Here is a 23,641-nt window from a genome sequence, read left to right as displayed (position 1 = left end):
CCTTCTGCCTAGAAGGTTCTTCCACAGGAATCCACAAGTCTGGAACCCTTACTTCCTTCAGATCCCTGGGCAAACATCACCTTATCAGAGAACTTTTCTGTCCTTCCTATGCATGCCCCCCACCCAACCCTAATCACTCACTCTCTCCTTTCTCTGGTTCACTTTTCTTCATAGCACCTATCACACTGGATAGAAGATAGGTTTGTTTGTTGTCTTTCACATCCTCCCTCCCTGAACTATGATATAAGCCCCATAAGAGTGGAGACTTTTTTCACTGTTTTATCTCTAGTATCTAAAACAGACCTGGGCACTTGATAGATGCTCAGTAAATATTTGTAACATTTAAAAAATAGTCTACTTTAAAATTCTTTAAGGTCTTAAGTACTCAATAAAAAGAATGGTTTCCCATTTTTACATGTAAAAGTTAAGAACTAAGGTTAAAGTGAAGAAAGTAAACTAAAATTCCTAGTCTACTATTTTTTCCTTTTTACCACTCCTTAAGATCAGGGTTGAGGTAAAAAAATAAACTCTTACTTCCTTGAGGGCTCGTAGCCCATGTGCTCATTAAATCCAATTTTCTCAGCTCATAGTTCTGTGAAATGCACTATGCTTATGATAGTCTCTTACCAATGACACCAGCTTTTAACCTCCATGGTAGCAGAAAACACTAAAAAGAATTTTTCCAAGCTGTCTTACTCAACTAATACCTTTGGGGAGAGATTGGAGAAGAGGAAAGGATAATATATGTTTACGTGGACTTTATTGTTACTTATATAGAAAACATACTGAATCATAGTATGCCTGAAAGCTAAACATTAAGATGGTGGTTCCACTATTGTCAAACCCACACATGGGCTAAAATGGACTGTATGTACTTTTAAAGTGAGCAAGCACAGGAAGTCTATTCAGTAAGAAAGGTCAAATGTCTGTCAGCAAATCTAAGATCTCAGAGGCAATATTTTATTTCAAAAGTAATAAATACTATGGTCACATATTAATTGGTGAGAGTTACAATGATGAAAGCCTTTAAAACTCATAAAAAAAACTGGAATGATTTCACAGGCTGTCCGTATATCTCACAATTTTATGTTTTCCAATTACCTATTAATCTAAATTAAAAATTAAATACACATTAACTCACCAACAGTGATAAAGATAACTGTAACGCTGAGAAAAAGCACTAATCACAAAGAATTTCAATTAAATGTTATCAAGCAGTCCAGAAGTTGTCCTAATTATAAACAATATAGCTGTGTATCAGTTTAAAGACTAATATACACCTAGCTTCACCAAAACACTTTTGAAAAAAAATTATACATTACCTATTTTGTTCAAAACATAATATGAAACTTGTAATAAACCCTGTGTTTTTTTTTAAAGGGTGACCACCTGAAAAAGGTTCATTCTCAGCACCATTCTGATACCTATCTCATTAAGAAAGCAAAAATGTCTTTAAACCTAAAGGGCTCACCTATTTTGGCCTTCAATTACAAATGAAAAACCACTAATATTCATTATAATAGTTCAATAAACAATCAGAAACATTATTGGAAAAAACACTTTGTCAATGAAGAAAAGTCTCTGATTCAATGAGTATTTGATCATTTTATTCACAAAATATAAGCAAGACTTATCCCATTCTGGTGAAACTGTTCTCTTCAAATAATTTTATGTGGAGGACCTTCAGATGTATCAATTATAAAACATGTTACAAAGAAAACATTTTTAAAATTTACAAATACAAACCAGTACTTTATACAAGAATTCCCTATAAAGTTCACCAATCAATGTAAAAAATAATCTGTTTCAGCTTATTATAAGGCATGTCCAGTTTATGTCATTTTGTAGAATTATTTTTGCTTTGTTGGGGACTTTTCCCTTCTCCGGTCTTGATTTTTCTTTGATTCTCTGGATTGTTCAGAGTATCTGCTAGATTTTTCCCATTGCCTCTCGGAACCATTCTGATACCTATCTTCATCACTTCTAGAGCCTGAATGTTTTCTGTTTGTTTCCCTTGACTTTGATCTATCTTTTCTTCTAAAATTTTCACTGTCCTTATTTCGGTGTCTGTGCCTCTCAGTCTCGGAAAAAGAATTTCTCCTCTCCCCCCTCTTCTTTTTAGGATCACCATGCTTATTTTCCAAATCTATGTGCATTTCTTGGTCTCTGTCATTCACAACTCTACTGTAATTATTTCGTTCAGGAGGGACACCTCTGTCTGACATGTATTTCCTTACGGGATCTCTCCAATTCGGATCTCTTGAATTTTGATCTCTGTGTTTTTCTGACCTTCTCTCTCTCTCAGTCCTTGTTTCCTGGTGCCTTTGTTCTAGTCTTCTTTCTTCGTGTTTCCTATCATTTGTTTGTTGGCTCCTGATCAATTTATCCACTTCTTTACTTCTGGTCTTCCTTTGTCCCTTCTTTCTTGTTTCTTTAGCTGCATTTGTAAAATGAAACACAGTTAGTTTTTGTTTTCGTCTTAATTTCGTAATTTAACTATCACATTTACTGATACATTGTAGATTTACTAATTCCGATAAACTGGATGCAAAGCCACGTTGATTGAATGGAAAGTATGATGATATAACATTTTGCAAAATGCATAATTTTTAAGAATATACCATATCTCAACATTAGTTACACCAAAGTACTATTTTGATCTTTAGACTCAAGATAGTAAGCAGAAGCTTTAAATAAACTATAGAAAATACCGTAAAAATTTGTATGTAGTAAGAGAAGATATGTTAAGATATAGCCACAGGCTTTATGAGAGCCATAAAAGCTTGGTTTCTGAAAAAACTCTTCTAAAAATGCCTTCAACAATTTAATTTTACTGATATAATCACAAATATAAAATAATTATACAGAAATAACTTATCGCTTTAAACTATAAAACAAATTTAATCACTTTATCTGTGTTTTTTAATTTAGGTACATAAATAAAGGTGCTGAAATGACCAAAATTTCTGTCAAATTCACATGTACACAGAAAGAAGAAAGTATGGTAGAAAATTGCCTCTCTTCACTCTAACTCTACCCAAACCACACTGTGCCAACCTCTCATTTCTTCTGCTAAATGCCTACCCTTGGCACACAGTACAGTCAGTTGGTCTGCCACTAAAGACCTATTTCTCTGGTTCCTATCAAATAGCTCAGCTGAGCTGCAGCTACCCAAGCAGAAACCATCTGGCTCTGTGCTAAACCAACGTCTCTCTGACCCTACTCTACATCACTCTCAAGGCTTTACTGACATTAAAACCCAGCCATTTAACAACATGCAATCTCCTCTCCCTTTGCTATGTTTGCTTTACAATCTCCTACTTTGGGGGCAGTTCATACTGCTTTGATGCTATTTAATATTTTATTAATAAAACAAAGTTCTCTACTGAAATTGTATAATAAATCAAATTAATTTTGAATCAGCAAGTTTCCTTATTGCAGCAATTCATGCTGTGTTATCATCTGTTCTCAAAAGGATATCATGAAATAACAAATTCTGTAGAATTTAAAAAGGCAAATGTTTAATGAACAATGTTTATATATTTCAATTCAAGAATAGAAGTTCTTGTAAGCAAATGGAATCCTGCTCTGATAATACAAAACACAAAGAGCCCCACAATTCTGAATGCCACATAGTATATAAAAAATCTTTGAAATGTTAGTAACAAGCTAGGGAACACAAGTACAAAGATTAGCCTTCTAACTTAAGGCTACAGGGAAAAGTACTACTTTAATGAAATATGGCATTAAAAACAAAACAAGACAAAACAAAACAAGAATGACATGCATTTTGGACAAGCAGACAATCCTTGTTTGGACCAAGATACTATAATGGAAGAAAGCAGAGGTGACCTTGTGTAAAACAACATAGACCTTTTCAGAAAACGTGAACCAGAATCGAACTTTGAAAAAATCTTTTACTGCAGGATTTCCACTTCTAAGTAGGATAGAGAAGACAGTAAAAAACCTGTACTCCAGCTGCAAACAACTCAAAATGCCAGATAAAATTTTTAAATCTTCCGTTGAAAGGCACTAAAGATCTGGAAGAACTTGTGATGCTATAACGGAAAGAAGTGCTCAAAAAAAGGATGGGGATAGATCGTCAAAAGTGCACAGAAGTCAAATTGAAGGAACTCCTAATTGCCAAAGCTGAAACGATTTGAACAAAACAAATGATTGTATTGAACTTTAACCCACAGAACAAGATAAATAATGGTGAGTCCATAGTGATATAAACATATAGTTGAATAAATAAATAATCGAGGAAAGGACAACTCTTTCTTACAGAAGAAATGCAATTACTAAATGTAAAAGAAAATAGAAAAATAGAAAATCACCATTAGAAAAACACCACAGCAATAAGTGTTGCAGACAAGATCCAAAGACTGATATTAAAATTAGTAAGCAAAAGCTGGAAGAGAAAGATTCACACAGTATCAAATTATCTCCCTAAAAGATATTAATTTTACAGAGAAAAGCAGTTTCCATGAAGACATACAGCAGACACCACCTTACTCAAGTGATCAAGCTTATGGTCACCAAAAATAAAATGTATCAATATTATAAACCCCTTGATAAGATGCATTAAGAAGGACATATCATTTCTATGATATTCTTGCCCAAAATGCCTAACCTCATTCTAATCATGAAAAACATCAAACCTCCACATTGAGGGACAGCTATAAAAATAAGTGACTTCAGAAGTGACTAGGTCAATAAGAACAAGGAAAGCCTAGAGGAACTATCACAGACTGTAGAAGACTGAAGAGAATATAATTAAATGTAAGAATCCTGAAATAAGGAAAAGGACATTAGGGCAAATACTGGTCAAACTCAAATAAGATCTGTAGTCTAGTTAAAAATAATGATCCCCAATGTTAATTTCCATCATTGAACTATGGTTATGTAAGATGCTAACATTAGGGGATGTTGGATGAGGTATATACGGAAATTCTCTGTGCTGTCTTTGCAACTTTCCTATAAAATTCGTTCAAAATAAAAAGGTAAAAAGTAAAAGTCATCAGAGAGCTAGTGAAAAAATGAGGACTATAAGAGCCAAAATTGATGAGAAGGCAGAAGCATAGAGAAGTAAGCTGACATTTATAGCCACTTTCTCCCTGGCAACATCTGCTGATTCAGGGCTGCTGCTGAGGGGCAGGAAGACAGCAGAGCTCTGGAACCCTTGCAGCACTAGAGAGACAAGAATGGTGCTGGTTATTTGCAATACATGTATGTGCAAAAGATACATATCCAAAATACATAAGGAACTCCTACAAATCAAAAGAAAAGATGACTTAATAGAAAAAAAATGGACAAAGACTTGAGAAGTCACTTAACAACAACAAAACATTCAAATGGCCAATAAGATATAAAATGGTGTTCAACTTCAACAGTGACCAGGAAATGCAAATTAAAACTAAAACCACAACGTAATACCATTACACATCCAACACAATGGCTAAAATGAAAAAGACAGTCAATGTGAAGTGTTAGTGAGGTTGGGAGCTACTGGAACTCTCATACGTGGCTGGTGGAGTGCAGACTGGAATAACCACTTGGAAAACTGGCAGTATTTACTGAAGCTAAATACATGCACATCCTACAACACAGTGATTCTACCTAAAAATATATATACCCAATAAAAATGTGCACATATTAATAAAATACATAAATACAGACATATATTATGTATATAGCTATCAAAAGATAGGTACAAGAGCACACATGGAAACACTATTTGTAAATCTAAATGTCCACAGAGTGAAGAGTGTAAATATACTGTGGTATATTCACATATTGGAAAACTATAGGGCAATGAGAATGGAGGAATCTCACAAACATAATATTGAAAAAAATAAGCCAGACATGCAGGAGTCCATAATATATAACTCTAAAGTTAAAAACAGGCAAAACTAACCCATGGAATTACAAATCAGAATAGTAGCCACCATAAAGACGAAAGGGTAGTAACTGGGAGAGAGGACACAGAGAACCTCTGGGGTACTGGTAATTCTTGATGTGGGTGCTAGCTATATGGATGTGTTCTCTTCATGAAAATTCATATAGCATCTCCGCATCATAAATGTAAGACACTACAGACTGCAACAGTGATAGATAATTATTTATATTAATTGTGGCTTTTAAATAACTAAACTCTAAAATAAATAAGCAATCAAATTATTTTCTTCTCTCATTATAAATATCACCAGAAATACACTTGTTAGAAAAGAGCAAGATAAATTATGAATGAGCTTCACTACCCGGGGCAGAGCTGTGACTGCTGGTAGATGAAGAACCGCTCTCTTCACTGGAAGACTCTGAACTGCTGTTGCTGCTGTCCGAATCAGAGTCTGAATCAGAAGAGGAGGATGCTGAAGAGGAAGATGGGGAGGATTTATTTTGCTCAGCATCTGGTTTCTGTGCCACGATGACCTTTGGTGTATTTTTGAGATGCTCACGCAATTCATCCCTAATGAAAAATACAATGTTAGATTCTGCTTCAAAGGCAATTGTGAGACAATTTTGTAAGTTGAAAATAAAATTCTAAAAATAATTCTTACGTTAAACCTCCAAGACCTATAGAAGTAAAGAAGTTGATGGCAAACCGAGTGTTTCTTGGATTATCTCGGGGTAATAATCCTTCAAAGAATGGCTGTAGGGTTCTAAAAAAGTAAAGAAAAATGAACAAAAGAGAATGTATTGCTTAAAGACAAAAAGACAAAATCTTTACACAGTCAGTTTTCAGATTTTCTATATATTAAATTACTAAATGAAGTATGAACAAGCGGTTTATTCCATTTATTAGGTTAGGCTACATGCTATCTAAATGAAATGAATATGGTCAGATAATTTACTAAACTTGATCTCTACAATTATGCAACAGAGGAGGTTTTTTAACAATTTTTTGGTATGCAAACCAATACACATAGAAGAGATAAATGTATAGACACACATATGCCTACACATGTGAATATATGTATAGTATGTATATATACATATGTATTAATATATATATGGAGTTTGTACAAAAAAAGTTTAAAAACTCTGCTGTGTGTATGTATATTATATATATATATATATATACATGCACTCATACGTAGCATGTGCAAAGCAATAGGGGAGAAGAGGAAGTAGTCAACAAAAGGAAGATATCAAGGTTGAAGACAACATATAATTACAAAATCTACAAAGTAAAATGACCAGAAAGATAGTAACAATACAGTTTCACTACTCAGTGGAATCAGGGAAAACTGTCTCATAGAAAAAAGAAAAATATAGAAAAAAAGAATGTTTAAGAGTTTGCTAGATAGATCAAGAAAGGAGGGCAGCAGTGGAAACACAGGTAAGGAGCATGAAAGAGCCAGAGGTGCCTAACAAGCCTGGCAATTTTGGTGTGGCAGCAGTGCAGCCTGCTGAAGAGCACACAGATGAGCCTGGTCAGGTAGACAGGGGCCAAATACATGGAGCCAAGAGAAGTGGATGGAGTAGTGCAGAGACAGTTTGTGGAAGTCAGGATAGACCTTTGGTGGACTTAACCCTGGAGAGGCAGGCTGAGGAAGAGACAGAGACTGAGGAGAGGAATGAGAGAAAACTGAGGAGCCACAGAGAGCAAGTGGTCGACTGTGTGAGTGAGGCAGAGGAGTGAGGGGCCGCAAGACTGAGGAAGACTACTAGAGTTGGCAAGTGGTCATGGAGAAATCTGAAAGGATGATTTCAGTAGCGTGAACGGTGTAGAATTCAATCTAAGAGGCAACGAGCAATCTGAATAAATAGGAAATAAGGAAGTTGAGAGAGATTACATAATAGTTCTGGAATAAGACGCTAGTTCCATGTAATAATTTGAACAATTACATGACTAATATTTATCTGTATATATTCATAATTGTCCACTGATAATAAAATAATAGTTATTCTAAGGCTTAAAATTAGAGTAAAAATGAAAATAAAACTATAATTATCACTACAGAATTCCAGTGAGCATGCAAAAATAATTTTGTGTGTTCTAACTAAATTAAAAACACATTAATTCTGCATTCTTTCCACCTGAACTAAAAGCCATTATTAAAAGCTGCATGTTGTCCTATGCCACATAACATGAGGTTCAGAGCACTGACTAATGGATGAAGTCCCAGAGGGCTTAACATTTGGTGGACTTATGTCTACTGAAGTGGGGGAAAACTCAAGGTCAGTAACAATAAAAAGTGCTTAATGAGAAACTTACTCATCCTTTAATCTTGCATTAAGTTTAGGGAGACCCATATATTCACACAGTTCCTGGAAAAATATTTTGACAAAAATTCTACTGGATGATGTGGTGGTTTCTTCACTCAGTTTTATACATTCAAGAACCTGATAATTAAAATTAAAAAAAGGACAATTTTACTTTGATTTTCAAAGACAGGACAAAGTGACCAGTATTGATAAGTTTAAGTGTTTCTCAAAATTATGATTTATTCTATTCTTCAACCAGAATTATCTCTGAATATCTTCCCTTATGCTGACATAAAGTTTAAGATTACTTCTCTATACTAATTTTCAAAATGTTAAGATGTTACAGAAACAGATTTCATTCTCTTTCTTGAGTAATGTGCTTTTTATAGCAGGAAAGATATCTTGCCTTGAGCATGTAACGTTGAAGCAAAGATTACTAGCTCCTAAACCTCACTCATCAAAATGTGGTGTATATGAGGGCTTGGGGCAAAATGCCACTTAGAGCATTAGGCTATGGTTTTGTATAGTACATATAATACACAATAAAAGCAGACAGAAAGAATGATGGTTTATTCTGAATACTAAGATTGTGGCTTAAAAATTGAAACTCCTAGAGAGATATTTCAGGGCAAATAAAAATAAAAGTAATCTCCAGTTTTTAAGGGTTATGTGTTCCAGGAACCCATTTGTTTGTCAATTGTTTAAAATTTTGACTTCATTTTCTCAAAGACAGGAAAAAAAGAAGTCAAAAATTATTATAATTAGGCTCCTGTGTTAGCTTACAAATGTCTATTAATGTAGCCGGGCATACTTAGTATTTAAAGTACTACAAAAATTTATCCAACGTTTATAACTTTGATGATATTGCTTCATTCTACCATTAGGTATGGTATTCTACAAGGTGATCCTCATCTTTCTTTCCTCCTGGATATAATTTCTTTTTTTAAAAAATGTTAACTCGGGCCGGGCGCGGTGGCTCATGACTGTAATCCTAGCACTCTAGGAGGCCAAGGCGGGTGGATTGCTCGAGGTCAGGAGTTCGAGACTAGCCTGAGCAAGAGCGAGACCCCATCTCTACTAAAAATAGAAAGAAATTATCTGGCCAACTAAAATATATATATAGAAAAAATTAGCCAGGCATGGTGGCGCATGCCTGTAGTCCCAGCTACTTGGGAGGCTGAGGCAGTAGGATCGCTTATGCCCAGGAGTTTGAGGTGGCTGTGAGCTAGGCTGACGCCACAGCACTCACTCTAGCCCGGGCAACACAGAGAGACTCTGTCTCCAAAAAAAAAAAAAAAAAAAAAAAAAAAAAAGTTAACTCCTTTAGTGACTTTGCTTTTATAAGCACACAGGCAGTGGGTAAATAGTGATGGCTGAATGAATAGCAGCTGTACAATAAATGCCAGCTTAATGAATGCATTTCAAATTCTGATCCAGTGCACATTTCCCCGTCAAGAATTTATCTTTCCTTGTTCTAAGTATCACTATACAATACCCTCCCTGTCGTTTACCTAACCTCAATGTCTGCTAAAAAGAACACATCCCACTAGGACAATCATTTCTCTTGAATCTTCACAAGAGGACCCACTGAGAGTTACTTCCTCAGGAAACAGGGACAGAAATTCAGAGACACATTTGCCATCAAAATAATGACATATGTATATATGAGTGTACACACATAAAGTGTGTACACAGAGAAGATGAAAATCTGTAATATTTTCCCTGAAAATACTCCTAGCCATCACTATTAAAACACACTGTGATGTTTAGACTTAATATAATCCAGGATAGTATTTCTTATGTATTATTTACTTAGCATTTTGATTCCATGTTACATGAACATAATCTAAAAGATAGCAGTTCTACTAAAAGTTTACTACACATTGCATTTTAAAGCACATTTCCTAACAGGATAAATATGGGTAGCTTATACTAATACCTATTAAAGAATAACAGGATACTAGGAAAAGAGTATAAATATTGACCTATCTACTTACACTCCATGGAAGTGAATCAGTGTATAAAAGGTGAGCAAACATCTTAGCAACATTTCTCAATTTGTTTGTTTCCAAGCGATGGATGGTATCATATTGTTCTTTGAATATACTTTCAAAAGATTCCATGTATTCTTTTTTTAGCATGCAAAATCTCTAATAAATAAAAAAAACTGAATGTCAGCACTATTAAAAATTCAATGTCAATATAATTATGAACATATTAAATCCTCCTAAATTTACTGAATCAAAACTTAATATCTTATATATCTTCAAAGAATATACATTACATCACTAAATCTTTGTGGTGGATGATGCTCAAAAGTAGTTAATATACGTGGCTTCTATCTACCTGAATTTATATGCTAAAACAAAATGATACATGTAGCTGACACATTCATCTGTATTGTACACATATACTTCTACCCTGTGGGTAGAGCTTGGATTTTAAAAAATACTTTAGCTCATGCTTTACTTGTGTTGAATGAATATGTACTTAACTTTAGTAACTGCTTTGAGAGTTTGAAAAGATAGCATTTAATTGTCCTCTATTGGGAAATTGTTACAAAGCACATAAAATTTCAAGAAGTTCTAGAAAAGTGATATGCAAAGTTAAGGCACTGCAAAAATAAAAAGAGCAAGGAGGATGCTGAAGAGAGTGGGAAACCTAAGAAAGAAAGAGGATAATTTGCTTTTAGCAAAGGTATGTTATTATATTAGACCACACCACAAAACAGAATAATTAATTCACAATATTCATGTTATGAATTCCTTTCATGTATCTATTAAATTCATACATGAAAAACAACGATGGAACTCACCCCAGCTAATAAGCCAAAAAATTTCTCATACGTCCTTTGCTGGGCACAGCAATCAAGTATCATGTTGCAGAGTTCTTTCTATTTGGAAAAAATATTACATTAATGATTCAAAACACAATGGGGATCTATACTGTATAATTTACCAATATGATAGCAACTGTCTGCATTTTTAAGTAAAGGTTTAAAATACTTCAAAAACTCTCTGAAAGGCCGGGCGCGGTGGCTCACGCCTGTAATCCTAGCACTCTGGGAGGCCGAGGCGGGTGGATCGCTCAAGGTCAGGAGTTCGAGACCAGCCTGAGCAAGAGTGAGACCCCGTCTCTACTAAAAATAGAAAGAAATTATATGGACAACTAAAAATATATATATAGAAAAATTAGCCGGGCATAGTGGCGCATGCCTGTAGTCCCAGCTACTCGGGAGGCTGAGGCAGGAGGATCACTTGAGCCCAGGAGTTTGAGGTTGCTGTGAGCTAGGCTGACGCCACGGCACTCACTCTAGCCTGGGCAACAAAGTGAGACTCTGTCTTAAAAAAAAAAAAAAAAAAAAAAAAAAAAATTCTCTGAACTTAAGTAATTAGGACAAAATAAAAACCTCAATCTACCTTCAAGCATACAATTTTTGAAAGCCTTAGGTCTGGTTGACAGCTTCCACAGTCATTTATGCTAATTAGATTAATTATAAAATTCTAAATTCGCGTAAGTATGAAGCACTTTAAGAAAACCTGGTATATGAAACAGATATATCAGGGAAAGATGGCATATATTGCATTCTTAAAGTATTCTATGCAGAACTTTCTTAAATATAGTCTTACCAACACAACATCTAACAGTTCATCTAACAATACATCTCCCAAAAATACAAACTCAATTGCTAAGGAATATATTTAGTTAGTATGGAAAAGGCGGAACATGATGTATCTTTACAGACTCATAAATGGGCACAACTTCAATGTTAACATAAATTACTTTCTGGTTGATAAAGAAAAGATGTATTTAAAAGAACAACAAAAAACCCCACCTCTGTGGCTGAATTTTCTCACCTCAAAATAAGTGTTATGCATATAGATCTATCTATAGATGGATCTATACAAGTAATCATCCAGTAACTGCTGGAATAATACATTGTCCAATCAACTATTTAGATACCTTGAAAACCTTTCTCTGAAAATTCTGTTGAATTAACGATTAGGAAGTACCATCATCACAAATGATTCATATTTAACTAATAAGAAATTTTTAATTAACAAATACCATTTATTAATTCCTAAAATAATCATAATGAAATACATACTGATTACAGTAATTTCACAGATGAAGAAACTCAAGTAACATAAAGTGAATAGAGACAAAATGAAAAAGGCATAAATTCATTCTCTGATCACTACTATAGAACTGACTAAACATCTTTTCCTTTAAAACATTTATCAGAAAGTTAAAAAAAAATTTTTTCCCCAAATACAGTAACTAACAATTTTGACATTTTGTCATATTTAAAAAGATGGGATGCAACCTAAGTAAAAATTGTAAATATTAAAAAAAAACTAGGTCAATAAGCATTTACTGCACATATCTATGTAAACAGTTTGTGTCAGAGACTCCAGCGGAAGGACTCAGGGCAAGAACCCAGAGGAAGCATAGAACAGACACTCTAAAAATTGTGCTGTCCAACATGGCAGCAACTAGCTACATCTGGTTATTTAAATTTAAATTATTTAAAATTTAAATTTTAGTTTCTTAGTCACATTGGTCACATTTAGAGCACTCAAAAGCCATGTGTGACTAATGTCTACCATACTGGAGGGTAGAGAATATATTTCCATCACTGCAAAAAGTTCTATTGGATGGCACTGCTCCAGGTGCTGGTAATTTACTCATGGAACAATCTATTCAAAGGCCTTGCTTTACAATCACGAGGTTCCTTTCAGATGCCATTATATTGCCATATTTTTTTTTAAATTAGTTTCAAATTATCTTAATTAAAAAACATTTATAAATGTATAAGTTCTGAAAAGGTGTACTCTATCAAAATTTTACACAGTATTAAAAACTTTAAAAAATTAGGCTTTTCTAAATTCTGCTAAATTTATGTTAGCTTGATATATTAAACTTCATTTTCAACTTTTTCTACCAACATTGTGTTTTATAATAATATAGAACTTAATTGGGTTTTAAACAATAAAACATGGTAATATGCTGATAGCACTGTTAATAGTCAGCACTACTTGCAAAACAAATTACTCTCTTCCCTAGACTAAATGCAATTATAAGTTATTCCCTCTGGCTTATAATTAAATATTTTAACATTTTAATTAAATATTACAGCAATTTTAGGAGTCTTTTGGGTGCATGAAAATAGATGCACTAAGATACGCTTCCAAATATTATCAAACTAAGTTGAGGTAAGTTCTAGAATAACTCTCCTCTGGATTCATATCAATAAAATTTATAATTACTTAATTACATGCCTCAAATAATATGACAAGATCATACAGTAATTTCAGTGTCAATTATAATTTTAAAGATTAATTTACTAATTTATTTCCTTCCAATGATGACATACCAAGTACAGCCAGAGTACAAATAGGTACTCTATTATTAATATACCAATAAAGAAACTTTGAAAGGGAAAATGTTTTAAATTTGAATACACTTTTCTCAAAATTCTATACCATGGCATTTCAAGAATGAATCTATAACTTAGATAAAAGATTTGCAAACTTTTTCTGTAAGGGACCAGTTCGTAAATATTTTACTGCTGGTCTTATAAAACTACTTAATCATGCTGTGGTATGAAAACAGCCATACACAATACATCAATGAGTGTGGCTGTATTTCAATAAACTTTATTTATAAAAACAGGCAGCAGGTCTGGGCCAGTCTGTTAACCCCTGTAACACATCATATTCAAAGCTTTAAGACAAAGAACTTACATCTTATAATCACTTAGCTCAGATAATCAAGAAGACCTAGAAGAACTAGAAACTAAACGGCCTTTTAGGGCTGATAGATTCACCTCAGCATCTGTGCCTGGTCTATGGTCTACCACATGTAAAGTAAGGTGTGAAAAACAAAACCACCAAAGTGTTGACGCAGGTTCTAAGGACCTAAAATCTAGATGGACAGGGAGCAATATGCACAATATACATTAAAAAAAAAAAAAAAAACTGGAAGAAAAAATAAGACTCTATCAGCCTGCTCTTTATTATCCTTAGCATTAATATTCTGATACTGTGAGTAGTGAAGTATGCCAAATTATAAGACAATGAGTTCCACAGGGCTAAGTGGGAGGTATATGTACTTTATAGATTGCTGAATCCCTGACACCTTGCAGAATGCCTGATACACAGTATATGCTGAATACGTCTTTTGTCGAATGAACATAATGAATGAAAAAAATAATACAAATTCTTCTATATCCAACTAGAGCAATGTTAACAACATGTGCTGTGATCTTTGTAATTTCTACCACAAAAGAATGCTTCAATGTATGAAGAAGATGGGCCAGGTAATTCATTAAAGAACAAATTTCCTATTGTATTTAGGTAGCAACTGGATTTATAGGAAAGCACTCAGAAATTCTATGTGAAGTGTGGTATTTCAGGACTCTTTCTCTTTTCCCACATCTCATTTAAGCAGACAATGTAATTCACTGGAGTAGCATCTATGAATACCCCAGGGTTCCTAAGTTTTGAGTTATTTTAAAATTATATAAAAGCTACTTTTAAAAATGAATATTTAGCACTGAGTTATTGTTTCAATTTGTGAAACCTAACTATTAACTGTCTTAAATATTTTTATGACCAACATATATTTCCTAGTAGAAGAAAAGTATCAACGTACTGTTTGACTTTCAGGGAACTCCATTTTCAGCAATTTGTGAGCACACTCTTCAAAATCTAAACTGTGGAGATAAGATGATTACAGTAGGTTAAAAGCTTGCAGCATAAACGCTAGCACTCTTTTATATATAAGAATCTTATTTTAATAATTGTTTTGAATAATCTTTTAACTATTTTATATTAATATATCATGTATATAAAGAAAACATAGATCTTAACTCTAAAAGAGTGAAGTATCGATACATACTAAAACATGGGTGAACCTTGAATTATGTTAACTAAAAGAAGCCAGACACAAAAGGCCATAAATAGTATGATTCCATTTACATAAAATATCTAGGCAAATCCACAGACACAGAAAGTAGATTAAGGGAATAGGGAGTGATTGTTCAGGGTTGTTTTAAAGTGATGAAAATGTTCTGGAATTAGTGGTGGTGATTGTACAACTTTGTGAATATATTAAAACCACTTACAATCATGCATCACTTAACAATGGGGATACTTTCTGAGAAATGCATTGTTAGATTATTTCACCACTGTGCAAACGTCATAGAGTCTACTTTAATAAATCTAGATGGTACAGCCTACTATACACCTAGGCTATATGGTACAGCCTGTTACTCCCAGGCTACAAACTTGTACAGCATGTTACTGTACTGATTATTGTAGGCCAACTATAACACAATGGTAAGTATCTGCGTATCTAGCTAGACGTATCTAAACACAGAAAAGGTATGGTAAAAATACAGTATTATAGGCCAGGTGCGGTGGCTCACGCCTGTAATCCTAGCACTTTGGGAGGCCAAGGCGGGTGGATCATTTGAGCTCAGGAGTTCAAGATCAGCCTGAGCAAAAGACCCCGTCTCTACTAAAAATAGAAAGAAATTAGCTGGACAACTAAAATATATATATAGAAAAAATTAGCCGGGCATGGTGGTGCATGCCTGTAGTCCCAGCTACTTGGGAGGCTGAGGCAGGAGGATTGCTTGAGCCCAGGAGTTTGAGGTTGCTGTGAGCTAGGATAATGCCACGGCACTCACTCTAGCCTGGGCAACAGAGTGAGACTCTGTCTCAAAAAAAAAAATACAGTATTATAATCTTAAGGGACCACCACTGTATATGGGGTCTATCATTGACTGAAATGTAATTATGTGGCACATGAATATCATCATACACTTTAAAAGGGTGAATTTTACAGTATGTGAATAAAATGTCAATTTTAAAAAGGCAAAAATAAAAAAGATGAAAGTACATACATTGATTTTTTATTATTCCCTCAAAACAACCAACCTCAAGCCATAACTAGTCAGATAAAAGGGTTTATATTATATATGATTTTCTTCATTTTTAGGTAAAAAAACAATTTAAAAAGTGTATAAATTTCTCTCATTACTGCAAATCATGTTATGCTTATCAAATGTTCTTCTGCTACAAACTGGTCACTAAAGTACAATGGTAGTAAATTCTTAAGTGTTAGCAATATCTTTTCCTTCCAACATTAAAGGATAATAATGGCACATAAAGAATTTATTAACTGTTCTGATTTGATAATCCGGTATTACAGGATAAACCTAAGTACACTAAATCTCTGGAACTAGGTCCCAGATCTCAAAGAGTCCTTTCTAATGCTCAAGGAATTCATGAGAGCTAAGTATTCTGTTCTACATTGTTTTGTTAAATAAATCTAAGGAAGAAAAAAGATCAATAACTATATTCAAAAGCTTAGATAAAACAACAGGTAGGATGCTTAACAATGAGGACAAAGAAATAAAAGCTTTAAAACGTTAGTTTTTTCATAAATATTTATAACTAGCTAAAATGTATTTTTTTCACCCATCACAAATGCACATCAAAATTAGTGACAACTGGAGGTAAAAACACCTACAGGATACTATCCTGATTTAGGTTTATACATAGTTAGGATTTCAGAAGGATTTAGAGATACTCTGATTCAACCCTCTCGTTTTTATAGATGAGAAAAAAGAGATCCATAGGTGTTTGTAAAACTTGTTCCTGGCCACAAAGTCCCTGAAGTAGGACTTGAACATGCTTACACTTTCTCACCCAATATTTCATAAACAAAGGCTATAATTAATATTTAATTTGAAAAGTAGTTTCTTAGAATATATTGTGTGTTTAGCAAAACCAGGAAAAGTCCTAATTAAGAAAGGAGCAAACATAGGTTAAGTTTCTCATGCTTACATTATAATAAAAGCTCTGTGTGGAAGAGTAAATGATATATTCTATCATATTGTAACTATATCTACTTTTACCAGACATTACAAACTTATGTATTTCTCTTCCAAGTCAGGAAGAGGTGAAAGATGTTCCAGGAGCTCAGCATGACATCTAGTGCTTAATCATCATTTTTACAAGTTATCTTGGTTACCACCCAATCACAGGGGTTCCACATTTTATAAAACCTAAGTACAAAAATAGCAAATAAACAAAATAACTTGCAAGGAAAAACATATGCTTTTACAGCATCCATATGAATTGAATTTAAAATACCTTCAATATACTTCACCTAAGAAATTAGCAAACTCAATTTGCTAATTGCTTATTGATTCAGAAATAATGTTAATATATTTGTATCTTTTGTAGAATGTTCAAACCCTCATTCGTTTGATAATAGCAGTATAAAATTATCACCCACTGAAATATAATGATTATGAATTTAGTTTTGCAGTTCATCTGTATTTCTCAGCTTCTATTATTTATTTGGTTTCATAAGCACAACAGGGTAATAATCCAGAATGGTACAAGGCAATGGAATCAAAAGAAAACTAAAGTGAAAAGGAAACCTGCCAGGAAAGAGATTTTATAACAGGTAATATTAAACAATAATCTAACATTAATATTAAACTATAGTTGATAAACTTCAGTAATATAGCAATATCAAAAGTATAAAAAATAGATAAGACTTTTTTTCTAGCCTTTATAAAAACAGAATTAGTATTCAGACAAAAACCTTGGAATTTATGAAAAACAGGTTGGGTACAGTGGCCCACATCTATATTCTCAGCACTTCAAGAGGCTGAGGCCAGGAGTTCGAGACCAGCCTAGGCAACATACCGAGGTCCTGTCTCTACAAAAAAATTTTTTTAAGAATTAGCCAGGCATATTACTGGTGCATGCCTGTAGTCCTAGCTACTCAGGAGGCTGAGGCAGGAAAACCACTTGAGCTCAGGAGTTTGAGGCTGCAGTGAGCTATGATCACACCACTGCACTGCAGCTTAGACGATGAAGAGCCTCGTCTCTTAAAAAAAAAAAAGAAAAGAAAAGAAAAAAGAAATTTATGAAAAACAAGTCAAGTAGTCAATGAAGAAATTTCCTTTTATTTACTAAGTGAAGTAGCAAGGATAAAGGTAACTAAATCACAGTCTATTTTCCTTTTTGTTGTTTTATTTTAAAAGTATTTATTGACTTTCTACACTAAGATTGTTTTTAAATAACACTAATTATAATATTAAATGAATTAAATTTTCTTGGTATTTTAGTTTAGGTTGCTAAACCAAATGAATTCCTGGTTTAACACAAATTAAGTGATGGAAGGAAGGGTAAGGAAAAAGAAGACATTTACTAAATTACTGTCCTCTTTATATGATGCCAGTTTTTAAGCTGTGTTTACAAATGGTTTTGTTGATATGTCCAATTGAAGAAACTTTAAATTGGGGAGAACACAGTAGTCCATCTCCCTCTGATGTTACAGCTTCAATAATGCAGACAGACTAGAACATCATTTAAAAGTAAAGAACAGAAAAACATTATTTTCAATAGCAAAGACAACTGTGCAGTTTTATGTAAATAATATAAGGTAATTTAAAGAGCCATAACAGTGAGAAGATAAGAGTATTGGTGAGATCAGTCAACAGATAGAAATAATGAAATCCTCCCACAATTCAGTTGCCAGAACAGTTTTGTTCCCAAGATTTTCAAAGGTGAACTGTTTGTATGAGATGCCCTCACAGACATCTGACTAGATGATTACATTCTATTCTTGATTCCTAGCCTGGTGTACTATAAACATAAAACTTTTGAAACAAATAAAAAACTGGAAAAACAAGACACTAAAAAATCTATAATCCAACCTCCCCCAAGATTACCACTGTTGATATGTTTATGTATTATTTCCAGAACCAGACTATTTTTACAGTTAAAATAATACCACAAGCACAGTTCTATATAGTTATATAGTTTTTTCCTACCTAACACTGTATTAGACCATTTGCCCACATTTAGAACCATTCTCCATTAACCTAATTTTCACTGGTGGCACAGATTGGACACTTTCATTATTTGTGTTGGAAAATAAGATTGTCTCCAAGTTTTTTTGCACTAAGCAATTCTGTATATAATTCTCTGTCAATGTTTATTTCTTTAGAAATATAATAATGAAAAACAAAGGCCAAATGGCATGGACAGTAAGCCTTTGATTCACATTACACAGTAGGGTGACTATAGGAAATAACAATGTAATCAGATTTTGAATGCTGTCGCAATAAAAAAAAATGATGAATGTTTAAAAGTGATGGATTTGGTAATTACCCTGATTTGATTATTATTGAATGTATCCATGCATTGAAATATCACACTGTACCCCATAAATATGAACGTTATGTGTCAGTAACAAATTAAAAGCTAATTAATAAAAAATTAATTAAAATTAATAAATTAATTTGTTTTAAAAAACAAATTAAAAAAAAAAGATTTGTTTAAAAAACAAAACAAAACAAAAAAACCACACATAAGATAATACTGACTGCTACTAGGACTGGTACCATTAGGTAATAGTGGCTATTACTTGTCTCTTAATGATCTAATTTTTCAAGTCTTTCATGTGAATCAGAGATTTATCAAGGTTGGGTTTCTTTTAAATAATTATTCAGGCCGGGCGCGGTGGCTCATGCCTGTAATCCAGCACTCTGGGAGGCCAAGGTGGGCAGATCGTTTGAGCTCAGGAGTTCGAGACAAGCCTGAGCAAGAGCGAGACCCCATCTCTACTAAAAATAGAAAGAAATTATATGGACAGCTAAAAATATATGTAGAAAAAATTAGCCGGGCATGGTGGTGCATGCCTGTAGTCCCAGCTACTCGGGAGGCTGAGACAGGAGGATCCCTTGAGCTCAGGAGTTTGAGGTTGCTGTGAGCTAGGCTGATGCCATGGCACTCACTCTAGCCCGGGCAACAGAGTGAGACTCTATCTCAAAAATAAATAAATAAATAAATAAATAATTATTCAAAGAGCTTCCCTGTAACTCTTCAAAGTTAATGTTAATAGCAGCACTAAAACAGTAAATCTGCTGCTTACAACTGATTGTTGTTGGATTTCTAAAAAAGCACAAATGAAAGGTCGAACTCTAAGAATATTTACCTATAATAAAATATTTCTCATTTTTTACACTTAGATTTGTATGAAAAAAATTTAATGGTTTTCTCTTTCATGTGAAAGGCAAAGAAACAGGTAAAGATAAGCCCCCACCACCCCCAAAATTCCAACCAATGTTTTACTGTTTAAGTTTAACATTCCTCTATTTGAAGATGAATCTAAAGCCAAAAAATTTTCAGACTGAAAACAAGACTCCTGCTTATGAATCATCATTGGTATTACATCATGCTAAATGAAAATATACTAAACTTAGTAACAAAACAAAGCTAAGAACACGCTTCTCCTCCAGTATAAAATGTAAACACTGTGATCACTAAATCAATAGGTTGATTCACATACAAAATAACAGATGTGCTAAGACTTTAATATTCTCATTTATTTCTCTTCAAAACCAAATTCACAGCCTTCAAAGGGAACAGGTTTTGTTTTCATGACATCATAGTAGTTCTCACTTAACTTTACTTCAAAGCATCCTCAAAACCTTAAGTCTAATTCCTACTTTTATTTATATTCATGTACATCTACATAGCAAATCAGTGTCCAAAAGTCATCACAACAGCACTTCTCTGCTTAGAATTAGAATTAGAAACCAAATTAGCAAAAAAAAATTTAAATTTCCATTATCCAATTAGATACTGTGCTACCTTGCAATATAGAGTTGTTTTCAGGTCTTTATTAGTGATATTTAACTATAAAAAAATGACATAGCTAAAAAAGCACTTAATTATGTAACACAATTAGACCTTCCAAATAAGTAAAGACTTTTTAAAGTAAAGAACCAACTGTAGGGAACTATTAGCTTGAGTATGGGATAAAGGTAGAAACACAGGTGATTTGAGAATGAATGCTGAAATGGTATCTAGTTTTCTGTTACCAGATTCTAAAATGTATCCTCGATCTCCTTACCAATAAATAAATCTTCTTTATCAATCAATCAATCAATCAAGGATCAACTAAGCTAATGTCTTACCTTGACTGAATAGCAAGATAAATTGTACGACGAAATGAGACCAGATTAATTTCTGTTTTGTCATGAATAGTCACTTTTTGTCCTGAAAGAATATCAACATAACAAAATCACAAAGCTGAAGAATAAATGTGAAGAACTTAAAATGTATCTCTATATAATATTTTCTTTCATAAATTTATTTAGAATTTCTCAGAATTCAGTAATATTCTTTTTGAGTCTTAGTATTATAGTAGAAAATTAATATTCGTAGTATAATTAGTATTTACAGAATTCAAAGTAAGTATTTCAAGTCTTTTGCCTTATCACAATGTTAGCTAGGAGAAGTCCAGAACCAAACCAAGAAAACTATTTTTTGTTTCTGTGTCATCTGCTCATTCTGACATTAAAGGCTGCACACATGCTGTTGCTTGGTAAAATATTATTTCTAGACTTATAAACAATATCTTGATAATTTAGAAGAACTACAACTGATGGATACATATTCAGTTTCAGAGAACATTGGATCATCATGACAGGTTAAATGGGTCCATTATAAATATACATATTTGCCAAGATTTTCTCTTATTTAATACATGAAAATTTTCCTTATAAATATTTAATAGTTTAATTGAACAGCATTTTCCCATAAAACAAAGAAATTCTGAAGTAAAATATAGTACATGGATAGTTAAAAGATGATTTCAATAACGAAAACATCAGAAAAAAAATCTATTTTTTACAAAATATATCATAGAAAAACAATTATACTATAAGACAGAACTAAAGCATGTTATACCCTAAAAGGGAAAACTATACTTTTAATATTTTGAAATATGTAATACAGTTTGTAATGACCAGTTTATGTATGTTCTGATGTTTTCACTGAGTTTTAAACAAAGTAAGGTTCTGAGTGTATTTTTCTGTTAAAATAATGTAATCAAAGCCGAAGAGGGAGAGCATCCTCCTGCCTGCTTCTGCAAATGTAGCTTTTAGCCTCCCCACTCTTTTGCCAAAATGAATAGTAAATATCCAGTCACTCTCATTTGCCACATTCCTGTCAGGGCTACATAAATCACATGCACTCAACATGAATGCACTTTTTTCATAGTTTACACTGTAATCAAAGGCATAATATGCCAAATTAAAATTATGCTGTTAAAAAAGAATTTCATTGTTTAGTATTTTTAGAGCATGGTTTCTCAACCTTGGCAATACTGGCATTGTGGACTGGATCCTATTTTGTTGTGCAGGACAGTCTTGGAACTTGTGGGATATTTAACAGCATCCTTAGCCTTCACCCACCAGATGCCAAGCAGCATCCCTCCCAACCCCTCTCACAGATTGAGAACCACTGTTTTAGAGGATTACATTAGAATTAGTTTAATTTTAGAGTATTTTACAATATTATTTGAATAAACTACACTTTCACCTTCTTCATCTTCTTCTCCTTCTTCTTCCTCCTCTTCCTCCTCCTCCTCACTACTTCCAGCGTCTTGGTCTGTGTTTGAGTCACTGTCTCCTTCATCAAGAATTTCTATAAGAACAAAGTAAGTTTAGGAAAAAAAACAATTCAGCAGCAAGTGCTATACATGTATCTCATTCTGAGAAGATAATTCTGAGTTCATTGAAATCCACTGTGGTGTAACAGTTTACCAGTCCACAAGGATGATCACACAAGCCTTGGGTTATAGGCTAAGTGGTCAGAAAGCATTTTAACAACTGATTTGACTAGAGAGAGCCATATGTATCATTTTTCTGTCAGATAAAAATGGCCATGAAACAAAGAGAAGATGAGAAAAACAAAGAAAAAGTAGATGAAGGTATTTCAAAAGAGTAAGAACACTGGAAAAATATTAACAATGTAAACCAGCATTCGAGAGTCAAAATACTATTTCATCATCAGAAATAAGACAGTCCATTATAAAAAGATAAGGTCAGATATAGAAAACAGGAATTTAGGCTAAGAATGTACTTGGAAAGACATAGAAGGGAGAGAAAATAACTGCATAATTTAGTGTTCACTTTAAATAGTAATGAGATTTTTATTAAAATGTATACCTATTAAATTGAACACTGCAATGAAGCCAAAGACTTTTCATATGTAAAACAGAAACAGAAATTTAAAAGCCTTTAAGAAAACTGGTAGGTTGAGCACTTTATTAGATCATATCTTAAAATACAACCCATATTCAGAATTGGATGAAAACAGCAATGTTTGTAGTCTCTTACGATTACATAAGTCCAGTCATTATGTTAGCAGCAAACATATGACAAAAACTAAAATTATATTTTGCCCAATGGTGCTCTGTTAGCTTGATAAAAGATTTTACTAACCTGGCTAATTCTTCACTTTTGCATTTATATTATAACCAGAGAGCTTTTAACACAAAGTTTTAGGGCCAACTCATTTTTAGAAAAATTCTTCATATTTAAATA

At 33.3% G+C, this 23,641-nt stretch overlaps 1 protein-coding gene across 4 annotated transcripts in view; it reads right to left on the bottom strand.

The window, feature by feature from the left end:
- Positions 1-1,590: 1,590 nt before the first annotated feature.
- Positions 1,591-23,641, bottom strand: part of CWC22 (CWC22 spliceosome associated protein homolog) — a 58,495-nt gene continuing 36,444 nt past the window's right edge. For 3 of the 4 annotated variants that reach the window (XM_069470187.1, XM_069470204.1, XM_069470196.1), the window contains 9 exons: positions 22,635-22,739; positions 21,227-21,308; positions 14,869-14,929; positions 11,027-11,104; positions 10,209-10,361; positions 8,222-8,349; positions 6,561-6,662; positions 6,261-6,469; positions 1,591-2,437 (listed from right to left, as the gene is read on the bottom strand). In XM_069470187.1, the coding sequence (XP_069326288.1) occupies positions 1,851-2,437; positions 6,261-6,469; positions 6,561-6,662; positions 8,222-8,349; positions 10,209-10,361; positions 11,027-11,104; positions 14,869-14,929; positions 21,227-21,308; positions 22,635-22,739 (1,505 nt within the window). In that variant the 3' untranslated portion in view covers positions 1,591-1,850. The remainder of the gene's footprint in view (positions 2,438-6,260; positions 6,470-6,560; positions 6,663-8,221; positions 8,350-10,208; positions 10,362-11,026; positions 11,105-14,868; positions 14,930-21,226; positions 21,309-22,634; positions 22,740-23,641) is intronic. The other variant, XM_069470213.1, reaches the window with a different exon arrangement.

This window comes from Eulemur rufifrons, chromosome 1 (genome assembly GCF_041146395.1).
Source record: "Eulemur rufifrons isolate Redbay chromosome 1, OSU_ERuf_1, whole genome shotgun sequence".
NCBI classification, from domain to species: Eukaryota; Metazoa; Chordata; class Mammalia; order Primates; family Lemuridae; genus Eulemur; species Eulemur rufifrons.
The sequence above is the reverse complement of the archived record's forward strand: the minus strand, read 5'-3'. Positions and strand labels throughout refer to the sequence as shown.